The sequence below is a fragment of the Leptonychotes weddellii genome, chromosome 13 (assembly GCF_054177405.1).
Source record: "Leptonychotes weddellii isolate Sample4059 chromosome 13, ASM5417740v2, whole genome shotgun sequence".
Taxonomy (NCBI): domain Eukaryota; kingdom Metazoa; phylum Chordata; class Mammalia; order Carnivora; family Phocidae; genus Leptonychotes; species Leptonychotes weddellii.
In genome coordinates, this window is record NC_138381.1 from 57,498,653 (window position 1) to 57,517,256 (window position 18,604).

The 18,604-nt window shown below is 48.5% G+C and overlaps 1 protein-coding gene across 2 annotated transcripts in view; it reads left to right on the top strand.

Moving 5' to 3' along the window:
* The window catches only part of MED15 (mediator complex subunit 15), a 64,778-nt gene that overhangs the window by 17,172 nt on the left and 29,002 nt on the right, over nt 1-18,604 (top strand). For both annotated transcript variants that reach the window (XM_081801672.1, XM_081801673.1), the window contains exon 2: nt 6,309-6,396. In XM_081801672.1, coding sequence (XP_081657798.1) covers nt 6,309-6,396 — 88 coding nt within the window. The remainder of the gene's footprint in view (nt 1-6,308; nt 6,397-18,604) is intronic.

Consider the following 18,604-nt stretch of genomic DNA (forward strand, 5'->3'; position numbering starts at 1 on the left):
GTCTGGTACTTTGATGATTGGGGCTTTTACACATACAGGGTGAAGGGTCACCCAGGCAAGCTGCAAAGTCCTGTCCCAGGTGGGTGAACAGATTCTTTGCACACACAGGGGCCACTTCATCTGGAAGCTTCTCTTGTAGGGTGGGGTGAGGCAGGGCTGTCAAAACTCCTGCCCCATGAGATGTCAGTTGGTTGATGAGTGTGTGGTTCTCAAAAGAGGAGAGCCTTCCTCTGGGCAGAACAAAAACCTCACACAGATGGGTGGGCATCCTGTCCACCTGAGGCAGGAGGGTGAGTCTGTGACACTGAGAGGAGAAAGAACCTTCCTGGTTTAGACAGCAGCAGGAGACCAAGCAGAGGGCCTCGCTCTCCTGTGAATGCAAGCACATGTTCAGCAATGGAAAAGGAGGTTGAACCTGGAGAAGGGGCGGTGTTGAGGAGGGTGCTGTCGGGAGAGGTGGGAAGGCCCCTGGGTGTGAACCATGGCCCTTTGGAATGGAGCATGAGGGGAAGGTCAGGCAGCTGGAGGGCAGAGAAGGCCGCAGAATGCTTCTCATCGGCATACCTGTGCACAGGCCCTTTCTGAGAAGTGTTTTGCCAGCTGGGTGCCCTGAGGGCATGCTTCCAGGTGGCTCAGCTTCAGGGGGACAGCAGCTCTGCCTGAGGGAGCTGCACGCACTCACTGCTGTCATCTGCTAGGAAGGGGGCGACACCAGCGTCATTGAACGTTGGAGATATTTTGGGATGCGGTCTTACTGCGCAGTTAGGCAGACTGTTCTGATTTCTGTAACACACCCTAGTGCTTCCTATGTGCCAAGTGCCTGACGTCGTTAGCTACTATAATCCTCAGACCAGCCCCATGAGGTGAGGATGCGTAGGCCCCGCAAGGGGATGTTTTATCCAGGGTCACCGGCTTGGGGGTGGAGTGGTAAGGGGCACACGGGGGCATTAGCACACTTGGAGCTTACAGCCATGTGTACCTTCCCAGGACACACAGTTTGCTAGGTTTTTGGCTTTATCCTGTACTGATTCAGATTACAAAGACTAGGAACCAACTCTAGGTGATGAATTGAGTTTCCCAGTTTGGGGACAGGGAAGAGTTGAGGCCGCAGAGCAGGCCAGATACTGGACAGGAGCGCTGTAGGCCGGGCCAAGGCTGGGCCTGGCCTCACACCCTGGCCTGTTCTGCGCACCTCCCTTCATCCTGGCCACAGCCCTTTCAGAGAGCTCCTTTATGAGTAGCGTGTGTGGGGGATGGAGCGCCTCTCCCAAGACCCAGAGCTGGCGAGTGGCCAGGTCGGAATTTGAGCCCCAGTCTGTGTGAGGTCTGTGTGATTCCGGAGCCCAGGCCCTTCTTCCTCTGTCTGCTTCCTGCAGGTCCAGTGCCCAGTACTTCACCCACCCCAGCACATACTTTTCCCGTCACCCTGGTCTCTGCTGCCTGGACGTGCTCGTTTGAGGCCTGGTTTCCCCTGTACCTGTCACACTGATGCTAGTTCTGCACATCATGTCCCATCAGAAATGCATGGCATTACCACTCCTTGTGTTAAAAATAGCCAGTTATTTGTCTGGTGCTGATTACTGCCTGCTGCATACCAGTCCCTGCTCTCAAGGTGTTCGCAGGACGGCATGGCCGACCGAAAGGGAGCCTATACTTCCACAGGAGGTGCAACAGGTGTGTTACAAGGTTTCTGTGAGGCAGAAAGTGGGGTGCCTGGGTAGGAGCACGGTTGGAGGGCCTAACAGGCTGGTGGGGTGGTTGGGCATCAGCACGCTTGGCAGCAGGGCCCTGGAAGGGTGAGGGAGTGTGCTCCATGGCTGTCTGCCTTGCTGGGAAGGAGCAAGGCCCTTGCAGGCGGGGACATAGCCTGGGCCACTTCCCGCTCCCACTGGCAGTCATGTGGCTTAGGGCGCTGGCGGAGGTGGTGGGGGTGGAGACAGAGGCCCATCAGGAAGGACTACCACAGGTGCAGTGAGAGATGGGGGGAAGGTTTAAACTTCAAGGAACAGAGGTCAGAATGTGGAAGTGAAGAGGGGGTTCCCAAGTTTCCAGTGTGGGCGATCGGTGGACAGACACAGAGCTAGGGTTACAGAGTGGTGTGTCACTGCCCTCTGTGCAGGCAGGGTCTGGGCAGGAAGCCCTCCTCCTCCGACCTCTTGGTGGTGGAGTTCACAGGGCCTGTGGGATGGATCAGGTCCTCCCCCAGGTGACTCAGGCCTAAACCAGACACCAGTTGAACCCTGACCAGGCAGACTGGTGTAGCCATGGCGACCAGGAAGAAGCTGTACCTGGGGAGCTGTGGAGCCCAGCTTGAAGCAACGGGCTGCGTGCTCTGAGCCAGTGTCAGTCCTCCATCCATCTCCTCAGAGGGCTGGGCACACCCAGGCAGTGGCCAGCAGACAGGCCCCTCTGTTATGGTGCTGGTGCCTTCCTGGCAGTCTCAGGTTTGGGGACAACTGCCTTGGTATTGGAACTGTGGCACAATAGCCACAGTTAGGGTCCACCCTTTGTGAGCTGACCCTGGTTTTGCTCCCTGACCTCCCCTGACTGGGCAGGCCCTTGTATTCCCGGCACTGACCTCAGGCTTGCTTGTGTGTGGGCGGAGCTCACTAGGACTTGCTGGTTCTTCTAAGTTGTTTCTCTGAGGCTGTAACCACCACTCTGTCTTTAGGGCTCTCTTCTTGTGTGCTAGTTTGCGTTTGCTTAGTGACGGTTGCTGGAAGGTTTTGTTTTCTGGACACAGAGGCTGAGGAATGGCCATCCAGGTCCCCCTGCTCCTGTAGGCATCCTGGGGACACAGCAGAGGGGGAGAGCAGCCGGTCCTACATCTGTGCGGGGGCCGCCCTGAATGTGGGGCTGGGACCCACGACAGGCTCATGCAGTGGGCATGCTGGTCCTTGGTACAGAAGGAGGGACACCACCCCCTAAGCACTGATGGGAGAAGCTGTTCCCTGTGCGGTTAGAACCAGATAATGGATGGGCACCTCTGACAAGATGCTGAGCCGGCTGAAAAGGAAAGGACAAGCCCTCCTTGGGGGAAAATGTGGGAATGGTAACAGAAGCAGAACTGCCTGGTTTCTTTTTTGCCTCATCTGCAGACTAGAAACAGGAGCAAAAACATTTTTTAAAATACGGTTTGCAGAACTGAAAACACTGCTCAGGGTGCCTGCTCATTCTTCAGCCAACAAATATGCAGGGCCTGTTTGGGCAGGCGTTGTGTGCAGCAGTGGAAGGGACACGTACGCGACATGGGCACGGTGCTGTCTCACAGAGTCCTGGCGCCTGGCTGAAGAGCGGCCTTCCTCCTTGGCTTCATAGCTGCCCAGCACCTTCATGGACGTTTAGCCCAGTTCTGTTTGCTCTTGCTAAGGTGTGCATTCTACCTTGTCAAGAAAGGCCTGATTCTGGCCTCCTGACCTGACAGTGTTCCTCAGGCTCTTTCAGTCACGTAACAGCCAGTGCCCCTGCTGTGTGTGTCATCTGTGATGGTGCCTGGACCCGGAGGGGGCAGGGCTCCTGCTCCAGCACATCCCCTGGCATCTGGTGCCTTTGGGCCTGGCGAGGTCCCCCCACCTCAAAGCTCTTGAGCTGATGTCTGTGTCTTGCCTCTGCGGATGGTGCCAGGTGTCTTTGCTGCGGTCAGGGTTCACATAGTTTGTGTGGGGCCTGTGAGTCTGCCGACTCCATCAAAGTGGACAGCCAGCAGCCCGGGGAGGATGACTTTTAGCCAGCCGGGAGCCTGCCTAAGCCCTCGGGGATTGCTCGTCTTGGGCACAGAGCCCATCTGCATAACTGAGTCCCGTCTCAGAGCCCTCAGCTCCCCTGTCTGCCTTTTTGTGCTTTGCCCCTTGGTCCTGGCTCCACCTTCTACCCATGACCTCTCTACTTCCCCTCAGCCAGCCTCCAGCATGTCCCACAGGCTAGCAAGTGCCCTCTTGGCTGTGTCCACTGCTCTCTCCTCCATTGGTCTGCAGCTCTGTGGCCCGCAGCCCTGGCAAGCCTCCATGTCAGGGTTTGCCTCCCACTGCTCTTGGAAGGTGGGGGAGGGAACAGGGATGGCCCTGGGGGACACAGGTGAGGTGCCCTTCTGAAAGCGGGTTTGCTCAGTCACCTCTTGTCGGAGATGCTCAGTGACTTAGAGCCTAATTGGGTGATCTCTGTGTGTGGATGCCTGCCTCACAGTGGCTAAGTCCTCCCGGCCTGCCTGCCTTGCTTCCCCACGAGTTGAATACCACATTGTCCTCCTGCATTGTTCCTTTTGCCCCACTCTTGTGGCCCTGGTCACATTGCCCCTGTGCGTGGGTCTACCCCATCCTGGCTGTCTGGCCAACAGGAACTTGTTGCTGCTTCTTTGCCTCAGTGCAGCTTGAGGAAGCAGACGGAGATAGAGACTGCGCTCCTGTGTTTAATGAGTTATCCATCAGTGTGGTGGGTCAGGGTCATTTTATGTTTCTTTACACATTAATACAGATTTGTCTAAGTCTTAGCACCTAGCCTCCTTTCTGGGTTCCTTTAAGGATCACAAACGTGACCATGCAGCCCCATGTGCACACTCTTTCAGTATCCTGGGGTGGGTTGGTTGGTTTGCTTGTTCATTTGTTTGGAGCGTCAGAAGGCTGTCTAGCACCAGCTGGACCAGGCTTGTTTGATTCTCTTGGGATGAAGCAACAGAGCCTTGATATGTTCGTTCATTTGTTTATCAGAATGCCCAGCTCTGGGAAGAAAGCAGGCTGTGAGCAGGCGGGTCAGGCCCTGAGACCCAAGCCGATCATGCCCCTTCCTTTCTAACAGACGCATACATGTTCTTAGCTTTGTGTGTGTTTGGCGGGGTGTGTGCTGCCATTCACAGGGAGCTGAAGCTTAGTTGGTGTGCGTGGCTCCATCCTAGTAGAGCATCAGCCAGTGAAAACCTGTGATAGCCTTCCATCTCTGATTGGACATGTTTTGGCAAATGTGTGTGTTTTTTTTGGTTTTTGTTTTTTAAGATTTTACTTATTTATTTAGAATACAAGTGGGAGGAGGAGCAGAGGGAGAGGGAGAGAGAGAGAGCATCTCAAGCATACTCTGCACAGAGGGTGGAGCCCAGCCTCACAGCCCTGAGACCATGACCCAAGCCAAAATCAAGGGTCAGATGGCTAACTGACTGAGCCACCCAGGCTCCTGTTGGCAAATTTGTTAAGTAGTTTCCACATTTGTAAGGGTTATCTCCTTGGTCCCACTTGGAGAACCTGCACATCCCACATAAGGACCTTTACTTTGGGGTCCCTAGGTGGCTTAGTCGGTTAAGCATCTGCCTTTGGCTCAGGTCATGATTCCGGGTCCTGGGATCAAGTCCCACATTGGGCTCCCTGCTTAGCGGAGAGCCTGCTTCTCCCTCTGCCTACCACTTCCCCCTGCTTGTGCTCGCTCTCTCTCTGACAAATAAATAAATAAAATCTTCAAAAAAAAAAAAAAAGGACCTTTACCTTGGGAGGGACTATGAGTTGACATTGCATGGCCCCTTTGTTTTACAGAGGAGGAGACCAGAGCTGGGGTCCCACTGTTCTTTTTTTTTTTTTTTTTTTTATTTGACAGAGAGAGAGACAGTAAGAGAGGGAGCACAAACAGGGGGAGTGGGAGAGGGAGAAGCAGGCTTCCCACTGAGCAGGGACACATATACCCTTACGCGGGGCTCGATCCCAGGACCCTGGGATCATGACCTGAGCCGAAGGCAGACGCTTAACGACTGAGCCACCCAGGGGCCCAGGGGTCCCACTGTTCTTAATGCCAGAGTTGGCATGGGGGTACCCAGGCCACTCAGAGGGTAGGAAATAGAGGGTGCTGGCTGCTCAGCCATCTGCGTACACCTTTTTTTTTTTTTTTAAAGATTTTATTTATTTATTTGACAGAGAGAGACACAGTGAGAGCAGGATCACAAGCAGGGGGAGAGGGAGAAACAGGCTTCCTGCGGAGCAGGGAGCCCCATCTGCGTACATCTGATTTTGTGCTGGTTGTGAGCAACTCCTAGGGCCTGGCTCCTCTCATCCTTCTTGCCAGGGGTAGCTGCTTTGCTTTGTCTACCTTTGTCTATCTTTGCTGTTTCTTCCTTCTCATGGCTCTTCCCCCTTACCTTGCTCAGCTTGCCTTTATCACTCTGCTGAGAGTTCCTCCTTATATGCCTCTCCTGGACCTTAGTCAGGCTATTATGCTGGGGGACAGCGCCTCTTCCACCCAGGGGCAGCTGTTGAGCAGGGCCTGCTGGCCATGGGAACCCTACAGGAGCAGACTTACAGGTATGTGTGAACATCTCTTTTTCTTCTGTGTTACAGTGAGGATGCCATGAGAAAAGCTGGTGTGGCCCACAGTAAATCCAGCAAGGATATGGAGAGCCATGTGTTCCTGAAGGCCAAGACCCGGGTAAGGCCCTGGTGGGTGGAGCCCCGGGCAGAAAGCTCAGAGGCTCAGGAGGGGGAGGGTACAAGGCAGACTCTGGAAGCTCTCTGCCTGAGGAGTGGGGGCGGGGTGGCCACTCTCTGATTGACCATGGGCACTGTCAGCTTTACCTGCAGCATGCTGTGGGTCTTCCCATGTGTCCATGGTACAGTTATAGGGAGGGTACTGGGGGGACATGCAGGATGCAGGCCCAGCCTTGACCACAACCCTGTTGCAAACACCCTCCATTCATGAGCAGCTCCCAGGAATCTTGTAGGGTGCTCACAGAGGTCCCAGCAGCTCCTCCGAATAAGAATGTTCCCCATGGGATCCTCACTAAAGCCCCACAGGGCCCTGACACGTGGGCCTAAAAGCATTCCTGTCCTCTTTTGTTAAGTGCTAAAGGCAGTGCTTGTGGAGGTTGAGGCCTTGAGCCTAGGAATGTCACAGGTGGAGTAGTTGGGAAGGCTTTCCGCTGTGTGAGCTCTCGTCCTGGGCCAGGTGCCATGGGCTTCATGTAACCACCTCCTTTCATCCTTTCATTGGAGTGTTCTCCCCAGGGCAGAGCTGTTTTAGTAGAAATGAAGCAGAACAGGCACAAGGAAGCCAGCAGCTTGTGTAGGGTTACCCAGCTTGCACAAAGAGGAGCTGATGCCTGGGGCTTTTCTTTTGCACTGCACCCACCCTGCCTCCCTCGCACATCCTGACCGTGCAGACCCTCGGCTGCACTGGGTCTGCTCTGAGCACTTTGTGCCTGAGTGTGGTGTTGGGAGTTCTAGGACATCCTTGCGTGTCAAGAATTAAAAGCAGATCTTACTTATGGCCCTTGATGGGAAACTGGTTTTGATAAACCAACTGTCAAGACATATAGAGGTCAATTCAGGAAATTTGGACATGGTCTGAGTATTTAGATCAGGTGAACATTTTTCAAAATGGAAAGATAGAGGTCACCAGCTGGAGAAAGCAGTTTCCAGAAGAGAAACCACCTGCATGATCTGGTCTTAGAGGTTAGAGCACACAGGTGTGTGTTTGTGACCACATGGAAGTGTAAGGAAGAACTCTGAGCACTGAGGCGCAGGGGTGTCTGCACTCTGGATATACATAATAAACATTTTCCTTTGTTTTAATAACTTTATTGAGATCTGTTTCATATACTGCACAATTCACCCATTTAAAGTGTATAATTCAGTGGTCGTAAGGATATTCACAGAGTGGTGCAACCATCACAACAATCTGAATTTTAGAACATTTTCTGAAAGAAACTTCATACCTGTTGGCTGGCATTCCCCATTTTCCCAGCCCTAGGCTACCACTTCCTGCTTTCCATTGCTATGGATTTGCCTTTTCTGAACTTTTCATATAAATGCAATCATACAGTAAATGTTTTTGTGACTGGCTTTCACTTAGGGTAGTATTTTCAAGTTTCATCCACGGACCATTTTGTTGCATGTAGTTTATTCCATTTTACTGCTGAATAATATTCTGTTGTATGGGTATGCTGCATTTTATTTATCTGTTTATCAGTTGATGGTTGTTTGGATTGCTTCCACTTTTTGGCTATCAATAATGCTGCTGTGAACATTTGTGTACAAGGGGCACCTGGTCGGCTCAATCAGTGGAGTGTGCAACTCTTGATCTCGGGGTTGTGAGTTCGAGCCCCACGTTGGGCATAGAGATTACATAAAAATAAAATCTTAAAAAAAGAAAAACAAAACCAAAAATGTGTGTAGAAGCTTTCCTGTGGACCTAACATTTTCATTTCTCTTGGGTAGATACCTAGGAGTGGAATTGCTGGATCATATGGTACCGTAACACTGCCACACTGCTTTTGAAAGCAGCTGTATCATTTTACATTCCCACCGACAGGGTATGAGATTCCAATTTCTCCACATCCTTATCAACACTTGTTATTGTTTGTCTTTTTTATTATAGCCATCATAACGAGTGTGAAGTAGTATTTCACAAAAGTTACGGTTTTGATTTGCATTTCCCTGGTGACTAATGATATTGAGTATCTTTATATACTTGTTGGTCATTTGTATATTTTCTTTGGAGAAATGTTTCTTCAGATCCTTTGCCCATTTTAAAATTGAGTTCTTGGGTTTTTTTAATTGTAAGAGTTTTTAATGTGTTTTGGATATAAGTCTCTTACTGGATGTCGAATTTGCAAATATTTGGGGGAATGGGATGTTATTACTGGTTTTGTTAGTTTGTATTTTCTCAGAATTAAAAGAACTTTGATGAGGGCTTATTGAACTATTTCAGCTTTTGCAATGCAGAACTTGTTGGTTCCGTATTGTTATCGATTGTTTGATAAGGAACTACTGTAAAATGTAATGGCCTAAAGCAATAAATTATTTCTCCTGATTCTGTGGGTTAGCAGTCGGGGCAGTTGGAGTTGTCTGGCTGACCATTCTGCTGGTCTCCCGTGTCAGCTCTCATGCAGCTATATTCAGCAGGTGGCTGTGCTGACCTGGAAGGTCCATAAAGGCTTCGCTCCTGTATCTGCACATCAGTTTTCCCAACGTGGCCTCCACGTAGTGTCTCCAGCAGTACAGCCTGCACTTCCTTACTACATGGCAGCTGGCTTCGGAGGAGGAAGTGGAAGCTTCCAGTCCTCAGAAGTCCTAGAACATCATTCTGATACAGCAGGTCCTAAGAGCAGTGGGCATTGCCTCCTTTTTTTTTTTTTCTAAGATTTTATTTTGAAGCAATCCCTACACGCAACGCGGGGCTCGAACCCCCTACCCTGAGATCAAGAGTCGCACACTCCACCAGTTGAGCCAGCCAGGCGCCCCTCACCTCTGTCTTTTGATGTGAGCAGTGGCCTGTTTGTACAGAGAGGCCAGTGGTTGTTGGTGGCCCTCTTAGAGATTGGCTATCACAGATACTCTTCTATCATATGGGGTGCCTTCCATCCCAAAGAGGGCATCGAGCAGCACGACGGCCCCCTCACTGTCTCAGCCTCTGCCTTGCTATAGCCCACACTCTGAACCTTCCTGACTGCAGTCCTATTTCCTTTGATTAAGCTGGTCCTAAATCCCTAACTCCGAAGAGGAGAGGCTCCAACTATTTGGAAGAGAAGTATTTTTAACAGTTGTTGGAAATTTCCTGTTTGTTTTACAGAGACAGACATGCTGCTTGGGCACCGTTGTCTGAGGCCTCGCTTTTTACTACTGCTTAGGGTCCTCATAGAGCTGGGTGCCAGTCAGTGCAGTGAGGCCCTTCTGTGAGGACTGGTTGGATGACAGCCCGGGCACTCTTGTTGCCTGCCCTTCCCATCTGAGGCTCCATCAGAACAACTATGAAAGAATTGAAAAAGTGGGACCCTAGAGCAGGGGAGAAGGACGGGGAAGAGTAATTTCTCTGTTTCTGGATTCTAGGAGGGGCTGGGAGGTGTAAGAGGCCACAGAGAAGGGGCTGACCTTCCTGGGGAATCCTGGCAAGCTGGCAGGTCAGGAGGTGTCTACCCTGAAGGAAACTGGGGTGCTAATGGATACCTCAGGCTGCCTAGTTTTGTATGCTTCATGTGTGAGCTCATGTGATCCCACATCAGCTCTATGAAGCAAATACAGTACCACTGTCTCCAGTTTCAGAGAAGGAGGCTCTGGCATACAGATGCTAGGAAACTTACCCAGGAGGTCACAGATCTGGGTGGAGGTAGAGCCGGGAATGGAACCCAGATGGTCTGGTGTCACCACACTCTTAACCACTTCTTTTACTGCCTCCCGTCTGTCAAAGTAAAAGATACCCAAACAGCCACTTTAATTCCTTAACACCTTTAATTCCTACAGATGGGACTACTCTCTGCCTAAAGGAGGCTGATGGAAGCAAAAATAATTGTGCCTGGGGATGGTGGGTTGTTGTGAGAGTGGCAACTCCAAACACTTGAACCAGCCTCTGAAGGTTCGGGAGGATTGGGCATCCCCTGGACGAGAGCACAGTCGGGGGTGCCGGGAGCTCTGTGTCGGTGCATACAGTGGCAGGGTGTAATGATGCTTACTGAAGCTGGGTGCATTTCCGAACATTTGCTTATTACTTGGTTGTTTTTACATTAAGCCTGTAAGTTAAAGACTCATCTACTCTTTTACATTTAATATAGTGTTATGCAAAAGTAGTATACGTTTCTGGTTTACAGTGTAGAAAGGACTAGTACAGAACTAAACCCCCACTGGGAAGCCAGAGTGAAACGGGATGAAGGAGGCTGTGAGCATCAGGAGTGGGAAAGCTACCTTAGGATCAGTCAAAGAGGAGGGCCTGAGCTTAACAGCCAGCCGCCTGGAATAAATAGGGACAAAAACAGTCTGGGAAATAGGATCAGGTGCAGCCATGCTCCCAGCAAGGGAAGAGGAGGATGTCTGTGTAACATCTGATAAAAGGAGGTGTTTTTCAGGGGCATCTGGGTGGCTCAGTCGTTAAGCGTCTGCCTTCGGCTCAGGTCATGATCCCAGGGTCCTGGGATCAAGCCCCGCATCGGGCTCCCTGCTCGGCGGGAAGCCTGCTTCTCCCTCTCCCATTCCCTGTGGTTGTGTTCCTGCTCTCGCTATCTCTCTCTGTCAAATAAGTAAAATCTTTTTTAAAAAAAGGAGGTGTTTTCCTACCTTTAGCCTTTTTTTTTTTTTTTTAAGATTTTATTTATTTATTTGAGAGAGAGAGCACATGAAAGGGGGGAGGGTCAGAGGGAGAAGCGAACTCCCTGCCGAGCAGGGAACCTGATGCGGGACTCGATCCAGACACTCCAGGATCATGACCTGAGCCGAAGGCAGTCGCCCAACCAACTGAGCCACCCAGGTGCCCACCTTTAGCCTTTTTAAGGGAACTCACAAGCCTGGAGTCTGACTTTGACTGAATCTGAATATACCTTCTGCTATCCCTGTTTAATCAAGAGCAGCTATTGGACCACCCAAGAATTCAGGCATTAGAAGCACTGCATCTTAGAGCTGAGAAAAGCACAACTGTGTATGCTGAAAAATGTGAACACATGAAAAGACTGGCCTTTTCTTTCTTTTTTTCTTTTAAAGTAAGTTCGTGCCCAACATGGGGCCTGATTTTATGACCCCGAGATCAAGAGTCACATGCTCCACCAACTGAGGTAGCCGGGCGCCTCAAGACAAGCATTTCTTTAACAATTGCTGAGATCTGCCAGGAAAGCCTAGGTGGGTGTAGCTGGTTCATGAGGAAGGTCCAGTAGGCAGTGCTCCTTCCCTCCGTTCTGTCTAAATGTGTGACAGTCGGGACTCCTGCACCATCCTTAGTAAACACACTTTTTCAGAAGCTTCACTGTCAGTTCTGATTGTTTGGTTTTCACCAGCTATGTTTGTTGTAGCATGTGTTGAGGCTGAGAGAAGTACACACTTTCTCTAGCCCTTGTGACATTTTCTCCTGTTTACCTGTGAAGAAGGAGATGTAGGGCAAGTCACTGGTAGCATGGGGAGCTAGCTTGCTTGTTTACTTGCTTTATTTTATGTTATTTATTTATTTATTTTACTTTTCTTATTTTTATTTATTTTTGGTTTGGGGTGGTGGTGTTGTTGTTGTTGTTTTAACTTTAACTAAGCTGCACACCCAGCATGTGGCTTGAACTCATGATCCTGAGATCAGGAGTTGCATGCTCTACCGACTGAGCCAGACAGTCGTCCCTCTGTCTTAGTTTTAAATGTAAGCTGGGTAAGGAGACCACTGGCATTTGTTTTATTATTCATTTTTTGTATGTCTAAAATATTTTAGAATATATAAAAATAAAATGTTAAAATATATGACTCCCAATGTGATACTTACCAAAGGCCTCCTGTTGCCAAGAACACTGGCTCTGGAGTACCTGCTCTTGGATTTGATACATTTTTCAATATATGAGGAAAACTTTCAAACAGACTTTGTAGAAACTGACAAACTGATCCTAAGGAAATTCAAGGGACCCGGAATACTCAAAACAGTCTTGGAAAAGAAAATATTTGGAAGACTCCTATTTGTGAATTTTTAAATGTACTACAAAGCTACAGTAATCAAGACCGTGTCATACTAGCATAAAGATGAACATACAAATCAATGGGGTAGAATTGAGAATCTACAAATAAGCCTTTGTGTTTACAGTTAATAGATTTTTTTTGACATAGGTACTAAAAGATTTCAGTGGGGAAAAATAGTCTTTTCGACAAATGGTGCTGGGACAACTGGATTACCATATATAAAATATTGAGGTTGGATCCCATCTTCACACCATATACAAAAATTAACTCAGAATGGATCAAAGGCATAAATTTAAGAGCTAAAACTATAAAGCTCTTAGAAGAAAATGTAGGCATAAATCTTTGTGACCCTGGATTAGGCAGCAGTTTCTGACATGTGACACCAAAAGCACAAGCAACAAATGAAAACCTTAGTTTGACTCATCAAAATTAAAAACTGTTAAAAAGGGGTGCCTGGGTGGCTCAGTCGTTAAGCGTCTGCTTTTGGCTCAGGTCATGGTCCCAGGGTCCTGGGATCGAGCCCCGCATCCGGCTCCCTGCTCTGCGGGAAGCCTGCTTCTCCCTCTCCCACTCCCCCTGCTTGTGTTCCCTCTCTCGCTGTGTCTCTCTCTGTCAAATAAATAAAATCTTAAAAAAAAAAAAAAACTAATAAAAATAATTAAAAACTATTGTGCATCAAAGGACACCATCAAGAGAGTGAAAAGACAACCCATGGAACGGGAGAAAATATTTGTAGATCGTTTATCTGATAAGGGACTGGTATCCAGAGTATGTAAAGAACTTCTCCAGCTCAGCAATAACAACAAAAAACCCAATTCAAAAAAAAAAAAAAAAAGGGTAAAGGACTCTAACAGACATATCTCTAAAGAAGACATACTCTGGCCAAGAAGTACATGAAAAGCTGCTTAACATCACTAGTCATTAGGGAAATGCAAATCAAAATCACAATGAGACACACTTCACACTCATGACGGCTGGAGACCTTGGAACCTTCTGCGTTGCTGGAAGGAATGTAAAATGGTGCAGTCACCGGAAAACAGTGTGGTGATTCCTCAAAAAATTAAATAGTTACCAAATGTCCACAAAACCTTGTACATAGATATTCGTAGCATCATTCATAAAAGCCAAAAAGTGGAAATAACCCAAATGTTTATCAGCTAATGAATAGATAAACAAAAGGGGGTATATCCATACAATGGAATGTGATCTGGCCATATAAAGAAGTGAAATACTGATACATGCTGTAACATGGATGAATGTTGAAGACATCATGCTAAGTGTAATAAGTATTGCATAGTGGTCCATATTATGCAACATGATTGCATTTGTGTAAAATGCCCAGAATAGGCAAATCTATAGGGACAGTGTATTAGTTTCCTATAGCTGCTGTAACTAATTACCAGACTTTGGAGGCTCCAGTCTCCGGGCTCATGGCTTTGGCCTCTTGGCCTGAAGCTCTGCCCTTGTGGTCATCTTTCCTTTTCTTGTAGAGTAGCACATGTTTGCAGCTGGGTCATTTTATCAGCCTGTTTCCTGCTTGTAGAATTTTGGGAATCTGATACCCTTATTTGATTTCATCCAGTCTCTCTCCTTTTCAGGCCAAACTGTCAGTGTTTCTGCTGGTGTAACACTCACATGCCTTCGTGGGTCTCCCCATGTATGTGACAGGATTCATGCCATTAGACAAGGGGCTTCTCCACCGATCTTTCCTGTATGATTTCATCCCTGTCCTTGGCTTCTGTGAGATGATTCACGGTTGAGGGGATTCGTGAATTCTGTGTCCACTCTCTTTGGCACTAGCAAAATTTGTGTCCAGCCACACCGTGGCCTTTTCTCCAGGAGTGCACCTTCATAACAGTGAATCTCCCCAGTTCAGCTTGTTTTTTTTGTTGTTGTTTGTTTGTTTGTTTGTTTTCAATTTGGATAGCCTAGGAGTTTCCCAAACCCTTCAAGTCCAGGTTCCTTTTTGCTTAATGGTTCTTCCCTCAGTTTCTCTGTCTCCTCTCACATTTTACTCTGAGCAACAAGAAGCCAGGCCAGACCTTTTTTTTTTTTTTTTTTTTAAGATTTTATTTATTTATTTGTCAGAGAGAGAGACAGAACACAAGCAGGGGGAGAGGCAGGCAGAGGGAGAAGCAGGCTCCCTGCCGAGCAAGGAGCCCGATGTGGGACTCGATCCCAGGACCCTGGGATCATGACCTGAGCCAAAGGCAGCCGCTTAACCGACTGAGCCACCCAGGCATCCCAGAGGGAGAAGCAGGCTTCCCGCCGAGCAGGGAGCCTGATGTGGGGCTCAATCCCAGGATCCTGAGATCATGACCTGAGCCGAAGGCAGCCGCTTAATGACTGAGCCACCCAAGCGCCCTCAGGCCAGACCTTCAACATTTTGCTTGGAAGTCTACTCAGCCAAATCTCTAAATTCATTGCTTACAAGTTCAAATTCTGCCTTCCACACAACTAGGATACAATTCAACCAAACTTCTGCCACTAGGTAACAAGGGTTCTCTCTCCTTCAGTTTCCAATGACATTTTCCTCATTTTCTCTGAGCCTTCCCCAGAAGTACCTGTAACATTCATCTTTCTACCAACATTCTGGTTTTGATGATATACATGTATTCTCTAAGATGATATGGAGCTTTCTCTGCCAGGTTCCTCACTTCCCTGTGAGTCCTAAGTGGCAGAGTCTTTGGCATGTGTGTTTCTCCCAACAGTGTCCCCTGTTGCCTGACTCCCTCCTTTTTGCCCCTTATTTCTTGTGAACTGGGTGTTAGATGGGGAGAGCCCAGGGTTGCAGTGGTGTCATGAGCAAGAATATGTCTGAGGTGGTGCCCTGTGTTCATATTTCCCCACAAGACCACAGTTGGCCTGGAGTTCAGAGAGTGACAGCCTGACTCTTCTCCTAAAAAGTTCCCCATCCACTTGTCATCTGTTGGTTCCACCATTTAATTGGGTGTCACAAAATGGTAATTGTCCTTAATTCTGGCTTCCCTTACACATTTATGGAAGGAATTTTTCTGCAAAGAAGGGTTTTCTTTCATCAACCAAGACTCCATGGTTGCTTGAAACACAGCCTCTTCTGGATGACCAGGAATGCTTTCCTGTCCATTGTCACTTTGTAGCCCTGGACTTGCTACCCTTGGTTACCCCCAGGGGCGATCAATAGGGCTTGGGGATGGGAGTGAGGGTGGGTCCTCTTCCTGTGAGTATTATGAGCTTGGGGTTCTGCATCTTGTGTGTTTCAGTCCATTGCAGTGGTTCATTCTGATGCTTCCATGGTCCCTTCCTCACCCAGGGGCAGCCCCCAAGCACCCTCTGTCCCTCTTAGGACCCCTTATCACAACTCCTTTCGTCTTTTGCAGCTTACTTGAGTCTTGGTCCCTGAATGGGCCATTCCTCTATGGAGCCCTGGTTCCTTTTTGAGGGTGAAATGGTATTTAGAGCATGCAGTGTGGACACTGGTGCTAATGGTTTCTGCACCTTTTTGTGAACAGAGCTAAGAAGTAGTATGTTTTGGTCATAACAAGCAATAGCCTGAAAAATCCCATAATTTTACACTGATATTTCCCATTCCAATTTAACCTTACAGGTTTTACTTTCATTTTAAACATGTATCTTTTCTCTTAATGTGAATATCTTGGCTTCTAATACCATTAGCATAATTACTTGCTCTACTCTAAAGTACTTTTGGGGGGTGCCTGGCTGACTCCGTCAGAGGAGCATGCAACTCTTGATCTCGGGGTTATGAGTTCGAGCCCCACGATGGCTGTAGAGATTACTAAAAAAAAGTAAACTTAAAAACATAAAACAAAGTACTTTTGAAATGAACATACTAATATTACCACTAATACTAGTAACAATAACAAAATATGGAATGAAGTTTAAGATTTCTTTGCAGCTCGGGCGCCTGGGTGGCTCAGTTGGTTAAGCGACTGCCTTCGGCTCGGGTCATGATCCTGGAGTCCCGGGATCGAGTCCCGCATCGGGCTCCCTGCTCGGCAGGGAGTCTGCTTCTCCCTCTGACCCTCCTCTCTCATGCTCTCTGTCTCTCATTCTCTCTGTCTCAAATAAATAAAAATAAAAATCTTAAAAAAAAAAAAAAAAAAGATTTCTTTGCAGCTCTGTTAGTCCTTAAAGTGTGTCCCTTCCACTAAGGACATGCAGTTTTTTGTTTTGTTTGCTTTTTTGTTTTTTAAAATGATCACTCACAAGGGTTCTTTTCCCTCTGTGATTCTGATACTAACTTGATAGTTAGCTCATACATTTCAGTTTATTTTGAAGTTTTAGGAATTGTACTTTTTCTTTTGGTTTAGTTTTATGTTCAATTTGATAAAAAAAAGTACATGCTTCCAATGTGAAAGCCATATAACAAGGTGTGAAATCTCATTTTCAGCCCAATCCCTGATACCTCTGGCGGTAACAGTTTACGTCCGATTTTGGTTTATCCTTCCAACATTTCTTTTTGCAGATCCAAGCGCATATATGTATTCAGATTCCCCATGTCTTATACAAAAGGTAGTGTACAGTGTGTAGTTTGTGGTGCCTGGAATTCTATATGGAGCCTGTGTGTGTCCCTCTCCTGCTGCTCCCTCCACATCCCTGTAGGGAGGCATCCTTCACCCTTGTCGTTGGGCCTTCATGCTAATCTTGCACAGGTCAAGCAAGGGTTTAAACTGTAAAGCTTTCCCCACACATTTCTGCCTTCTCATTTGCAAACCAGACACCACGCACCTGCCTCAGCAGGTGGCTGGAAGAATTAAATGCATTGATATATGTAAGGGTTTAGAGCTGTGCCCGGCACCACTTTAAGTGCCAGAGTGTTAGCTGTTATTACCTTGGTCTGGTAACACCCAGCCTCATGTTGTAGCTGTGACACTTAGATTTTTGATGTTGAGTGGGGGAGATGGTCAAGACTGAGTGAAGGTAAGGGACGTCACACATTCTTCAGCCCTTTCTCTGGGGCAGGCCCAGAAAGTGAGGTGCCTTGGAGCAGAAGAGGGTAGCAGAGCCTGGAAATTTCTCATACGGGGGCAGGTCAATCAGGACTTCTGAGTTAGCGGCCAGGGGAGTAAAGCAGGCCGCCCTGGGGAGCATGAGAGGTGCAGTCTCGGACCTCGGGGCCTTCCAGGGCAGGAACACTGGCAGCAGATATGCAGCACTCAGCTCCCCGTGCTTCCTGGATGTCTTGGCCTTTGCAAGAATCTTGGAGATGTATTTAACCTGCAAGAAAACCTCTTGGCGGCCGTGGGACTAACTGCTTCCTATGCCTATGTCTCTGGTCAGGTGGCCACATTCCTCCCTCCCTCCCCCATCCCCCAGTTTTCATCATGCTGGTCTGGTCTGGTCCCCAGAGCCTCCACTCTACCCACCTGGCAACGGGGTGGCCCCAGCTGGAAGCGGACCACGCTGGCCATCCAGGTCTGGGCTCAGGCCTGCAGCGGGGCTCTGAGCACCCTGTCCTGGTTCTATATTAAAGGCTTTGGGGACATGCTCCTGAGCTCCATTTTTACTGTATCTTGTGTCTGAGTAAAAGTATCTGGTTGCTTTCTCAACCTATTACCTCGTTTTATCTTTTATGGAAGTAGAGAAAACTCTACAGATTCTTTTAAGGTATCCCCAGTTTAACAGATGGCCCATGGCCTTAACAAGACATCAGAAATTGACCTGGCAAGCTCCCAATCCTCGTTTCCGTATTTGGCCACATCATTTCCTGAACTTCCTTCAGGCCCCCCACTTCCTTGCTCCCTGCTCACCACACTGCTGTCCTTTAAGGACCAGCCTCAACAGGTGATCCACAGGCAAGAGTCCAACTCCAGGGGGCTTCCTTCACCCCTAGCCCATTGTCTTTCCTGTCAGAAATTGGTGGGGGCAGTTGGAAATTGGGAGTGTTGACAATACCTGCTAAGTGTCTCTTTGCTCCAGCAGAGGCTCATTGTCCCTCTTCCTGTACCTGCCCCCTTTGCATGTGCTTATCATCCGGCTTTGCCTTTTCCCCTCGTGTTTGCCTCTGCTGATTCCCCTGGCCAAAAGACAGTGGTGGGGTGAAGTTTGGAGACAGATGAGGAGTGATGAAGATTTACAAAGTGTGCTTATATTTTTGTATTCACCTGAGACCACTTTTCCCTGAAGGTGTCTCCAGTGACAGTAGGTTTACTGTTTGTGCTTGGGCTCACTGGCCTGTGTCCCCAGGGTAGTAGCACTGTAGGTGGCACAGCGGGTCCTGGGTTGTG